Source organism: Chiloscyllium plagiosum, chromosome 39, assembly GCF_004010195.1.
Source record: "Chiloscyllium plagiosum isolate BGI_BamShark_2017 chromosome 39, ASM401019v2, whole genome shotgun sequence".
NCBI lineage: Eukaryota > Metazoa > Chordata > Chondrichthyes > Orectolobiformes > Hemiscylliidae > Chiloscyllium > Chiloscyllium plagiosum.
The window spans coordinates 27,628,180-27,634,018 of NC_057748.1; the positions used below are offsets into that span (position 1 = coordinate 27,628,180).

General features: G+C 43.2%; 1 protein-coding gene across 3 annotated transcripts in view; it reads left to right on the forward strand.

Moving 5' to 3' along the window:
* LOC122541991 (hemagglutinin/amebocyte aggregation factor-like) overlaps positions 1-4,588 on the forward strand; it is a 14,888-nt gene extending 10,300 nt beyond the window's left edge. For 2 of the 3 annotated variants that reach the window (XM_043679286.1, XM_043679285.1), the window contains one exon: positions 2,779-3,478. In XM_043679286.1, the coding sequence (XP_043535221.1) occupies positions 2,779-3,106 (328 nt within the window). In that variant the 3' untranslated portion in view covers positions 3,107-3,478. Of the gene's footprint in view, positions 1-2,778; positions 3,479-4,487 lie in introns of those variants that run through there. The other variant, XM_043679287.1, reaches the window with a different exon arrangement.
* Positions 4,589-5,839: the final 1,251 nt, after the last annotated feature.

Sequence of the window (5,839 nt, forward strand, 5' to 3'; positions counted from 1 at the left end):
CACCAATCCCTTAGCCACGTGTTTACTTCCCTAATTTTCTTATCCCTATGCCAATTGGCACGTGGCTCGGCAGTAATCCGGAGATTATGACCCTTGAGGACCTGTGCTTCAATTTCCTTCCTAGTGCTCGATAATCCCCAAACAGGCCCTCCACCCTAGCTTTGCCTATGTTGTTAGTCCCAACGTGGATCACAACAACTGGATCCTCCCCCTCCCGCTCCAATATCCTTTCAAGCTAGTCGGAGATGTCCCGCACCCTGGCAACACACCATGCGAGACTCCTGATCCGGCTTGCAAAGGATACTATCTGTCCCCCTAATTGTAGAATCCCCTACAACAACTACTTGTCTTTTTGCTCCCCCCTCTTGAATGGCCTTCTGCACCATGGTGCTGTGGTCAGTTGGCTCATCCTGTCCAGAGCCCTTTTCCTCATCCGTACAGGGAGCAAGAATCTCATACCTGTTGGACAAGGTCAAGGGCTGAGGCTCCTGCACTCCTGAACTCAAATTCCCACTGCCTGCCTCACTTACAGTCACACTCTGATGTCCCTGATCACTAACTGAATGTGAATTACTTAATCTCCCAGGTGTGACTGCCTCCTGAAACAAGGCATCCAGGTAACCCTCCCCCTCCCGGATGCGCCGCAGTGTTTGAAGCTCAGATTCCAGATCATCAACTCTGAGCCGGAGTTCTTCCAGCAACCAACACTTGCTGATATATGTGGTCACTGCTTTCCTTCCCGGCTGCCCCTCCGGTCCTCATCACTTCCTCCACTGCTCCCGCTCCTTCTCCGCTGCTGTTCGCACTTAAAATGGCCGTTGGCGTCGAAGGGTGAGTATTTATACTCACTGCTTACCTTCCCGGCTACCCCTCTGGTCCCCGTCACTTCCTCCGCTGCTCCCGTTCCTTCTGTGAAAGAGAAAAACACCGCTGCCCGCTACCGGTAAGTAATTTTAATAAAAACAGCCTTACCTTAGCTGCAGTCTTCCGATTTCGTCCTACCTCCGCTGCTGCTCGCACTTAAAAACACCCACATCACTCGCATCGATAGCCTTGAATGGCTCTGTGTCATTTGATTAACACAGCTTTCAGGCTGTCAGATGTCTTCTGACAGTCCCCAGTCCACTGAACATAGAACATAGAACAGCACAGCACAGTACAGGCCCTTCAGTCCTCAATGTTGTGCCAACCTTTTATCCTACTCGAAGATCAAACTAACTTACATGCCCTTTATTTCACTATCATCCATGTGCCTATCCAAGATTCGTTTAAATGTCCCTTTCTGAAACTTTCTACGCTTTTTCAATAAGTCAGTCAGTGGAGCAACCACACTGCTAAAATTTGGTATGAACTGCTGATGAAAAATCACTCTATCCCAGGAATCGTAGTACTGCCTGTTTTTTCTGATGGTATGGGAAACTCCCCAATAATCTGCCAATGTCAAATGTCATGGCCTAGGAATGTCAATTCACTCTTAACCAGGTTTGTCACCAAGCCTGTCGCCCAAAATCAATCAAACAATTCCAACAGATGCTGCAAATATTCCTTCCATGTCTGACTCAAAATCACCATGTCGTCGATGTACACCACACAATTGGCAAATCAAGAACAGATGTTCTTGGCTTGTCTTTGAAATGTGGCTGGCACAATTTGCATACCAAATGAAATGACTTTAAATTGGTACAGTCGCAAAAGCTGAAATTGTCCTCACTCTTTCGAATAAAGGTACTTGTGAGCATCCTATAAGTAAGTCCAACTTTGAAATGTAAGTTGCTTATCGCGCCTTCTCAATATCGTCTTTTGAACTTGGATTAGAATATGAATCAGATTTTGTAACTACACTGACTTTGCAATAGTCCGCACATATTCATTGGTACCATCTGGTTTTGGCGCTATTAATATGGGTGAGCTACAGTCACTGCAACTCACTTTGATTATGTTGTCTTTGAGCATGCGTTCAATATCTTTTTGAACCTGTGCCAAATTTAGGTTGCTATGTCAAAATGGATGTTACTTAATTGGAACAGCATTTCCTATACCTATACCATGTGTGATTAGATTAGTAGTTCCCAGTTTATTTCCACATACCTCCTCATGTGATGCTAATAACTCTTTCAGGTCTTTTCAAGCTTCCTCTGGATGTTAATTCAATAACTTTCCCCAATTATGAGAACTTCCTCGTTGTCCAATTTAAATTGAGGGATGTACGATTGAGAATCATTAGAATTTTGTTCTTCACCCTGTACTGTACCAGTCACACATTCTCCTTTTGCTTTCCTCCCCTATCCAAATACCTTTTCAGCATACTCACATGACATGCTTTGTGAGATTTCTTTATATCAGATGTTCTTACCAAATAATTCACCTCACTTAATTTCTTTTTAATTCAATAAGCCCCACTAAACCTGACTTTTAAATGTTCACCTACCACTGGAAGTAACACTAACACTTTATCTCAGTTAACAAAATGCACATTTTTGATATTCTTGTCAGTTTCCTGTTTCATCACATGCTGTGCTATTTTAAATGCTGTCTAGCAAACTCACCAACTGTATTTAACTTTCCTCTAAAATTTGATCTATTTTTAACCCCTTTATCCATCTATCGAAGTTACTTTAAAACTCAAAGTATATTGGGACAGGTTCCCTCCTTAGATTCCCGAAACATTGTCGGCAGCTTCTGGTACTAACTCATATGCACTTAAGATGCCTCAGGGATGTAGTAGGGGCCTGATAGATGAGACTCAATGACGTGCTGTTGGTTTGTGTTCACCCCCAGGTGGAAGTTCTACTGCTGCGGCAAGTACACAGTGTGCTATGCCAACTGTGCATGGACTGACTATGTGAATGAGTCCAAAGAGTACTTCAGCTGGCTCGTCCCAAAGGGTTTTTATCTGGTGGGCGCTGTACGTTACCATGACAGTAATAGCAAGTATGTAATACTCCCTCCCCCTCGTTGCAATTCTTTTGACTCAACTGTACACATTCACCTCCCCTCTATCCTTCCAAATGCGCCCAATCTTTCTTTTCTTCCCACCCATCACTATACAATACTCTCACACTGGACATGGGCAAGCTATTCAACTGTGGGCTCCATTATGATGTGACCCGAATCTGCTCTCTCTGCTCTTTGTACCTTATTGTTATGATGTGCTATGGTTATGGAGACAGAACCGAATTAGCCTTTGTATCTGCATATTCACAATACAATAAAATTAAAACCTTAAAAGACCCTCAAAATTGACCCCAATCCGTCCTAATCAGATCTTTTTTGAATACCAATCTCAGACTTGGTGAATAATCAATTCTTGACACCAGTTTGTATCTTAAATAAAAGAATTAGGAATTTATTCACAATATGCCAACTTTCGTCAAGCAAGATTGAGCATGAAATAATTGAGTTGAAAACCTTGTGTATTCAGTGCCATTCATGGAATAAAGAATGAATACAGTTAAGGGCTAAACAATAATAAAATAAATCTGGCCACATTACTTAAATGGTTTTCATTGTGCATTATTCCACAGGCAGATGATGATAATTTCTTGGTTGACTTTATGAAAGCTTCCATCAGCGTTGCTTTTATGGTTCACTCAGATAAAGGCAGTAATGTCTATAATTTTGTTTTCCATTCTCTGAACTTCCTAAATCTGATAAAGGAGGTTAAACAGAGAACCTACAAATCATCATGCTGTATCATCAATAGCAATGATTCCTTTTGTTCACAGAAGAGACAGTCTAAAACCCAATTCAAACTCTGACCACTTCCTGAAAAACTAACCATCTCCTCTACAAGGACCCTGTTACTATTCAACAGCTGAAAATGTGTTGCTGGAAAAGCGCAGCAGGTCAGGCAGCATCCAGGGAACAGGAGAATCGACGTTTCGGGCATAAGCTCTTCTTCAGGAATCCTTCCTGAAGAGGGGCTTATGCCCGAAACATCGATTCTCCTGTTCCCTGGATGCTGCCTGACCTGCTGCGCTTTTCCAGCAACACATTTTCAGCTCTGATCTCCAGCATCTGCAGACCTCACTTTCTCCTCACTATTCAACAGCCGCCAACTGCTTGAGCAGAATGTCTTTTCCAGACATGCTGGAATCAGTGACCAGGTATTGACCTATTAATGGTCTTTTTTTTTCAGGTATTGAACCCATTAATGGCCAATTTCTGCTCTCTGTTTAAGCACAATGCTCTTCCCTGGTGACGAAGCAAGTACAGAACCTAATGATCAGGAACCAAACTGCAATTAGCTTCCAGCCCTGGCCTCACAAATACACGAAAGCTTATTTGGTCTGTTTTCCTTTCAACACAAGTTGTTACCAGCAATCCAAAAGTTATCTTTACTCACAGTTCACTGCCCCAAACCAAAATTGATAAAACACTTAAAATAAAAATGATGAAATATCAGTGAAGGTTCAAACAGATGGAGATTTCTTTAATGTTCCTTCAGTGTATGAAATGCCCCCTGACGTTTTTGATTTCTCTTACAGCAAACGACGTTGGCAGTACCGATACTGTGCGATGTTCCCCACTGTTCTGCCTACCTTATGATTGCTTCATGAGGCCAAAGTTGCAATAAAGAGATTGATGAGTCCACTGTAGCTGGCGAGTCCCATTTTGATTCATCCCCATCTCCTCTATCAATGGCACCTAGCAGGCGTTGACGGGATTTGCTTCGGACCAGGAGAGGTGGTGCTTGACAGGGTTGGGGGATGCTTGACCGAAGACAGGATGGGGATAGGCCATTTTGGGGGGGGGGGGGGGGGGGTCTGATATCGGTGGGAGATCAGCAGTTCGAGATAGTTGCTGTGGAGAAGTTCCAAGAGTTATCAGGTCTACCTTGGTACCAAAATGCAACAGTCTGCAACTAATGACTGGTGGATTGTATCCAACAGTACATCCCTTTGTCTTTCATCAATAGACAGGATACTGACCTAATTCAGTGGATGTGTGCAAAACACAGAACAGGATATCTAACATCAGATATCATTCCAGAGTTGGACAGAACTGGATCAATAATCCCAAATGAACTGTGAGCAGCCAACTTAGGGTTATCAGTTGGACTTGCAAAGTGGTTCACTTATGCATGCTAGCTCCACACTTGGACATAGGAAGCGATCTGTCCTCTGTAGCCAGAAGGAACATCTTTGTCTACTCTTGAACCAGCAAATATTGCCTCTTATTCGCTCCCCACAGAAGGGCAGGTGAGGGCGATTGTATTAACGTCCAGGCTTTGGACATGGTTGGAAATTAAACTTAAGCACGGGGTGGGTGTGGGGGCGGGAAATCTTGTGCGGTGGAAATAAAATCCTGGTGAATTCTCCATAGTAATGTCAGGCAAACAGAGCTGACAGACATCCAAGCATCCCCCTTTCTCCTGTGATATAAATTATTGCTCCCTTTTAAATGTGGTATTGTGTTGTGTTCTGGTGAATGCAAGATGAGAGTATTTGATAGCTTCACTAAGACACTGCATTATATTGGATATAAGGCACAATGAGACCATTCAGCCCATAAGAGACCACGCCAGTGCTGAGGCTCCAGGCGAGCCTCCTGTCATAGTTTCTCGTTTATATATATCATTGTGGCCCTCTATTCCCACGCCTATCCCACTTGTCTATATTCCACACAAATGCATCAATACTATTCACTTCATTACCATCCACTCTCTTTGGGACCATGTTCCACATTCTCACCACTCTTTGAGTAAATTGATTCCAAAGGGATAGGAGGAGATCGTTTAGCCCCTCAAACCTCTTCCAACCTTCAATATAAGATTGAGTTGGAGTTGAGTTTCAACTCCCTCAAACCCCACATGTATGTTTCCTGAAATGTTTAATCT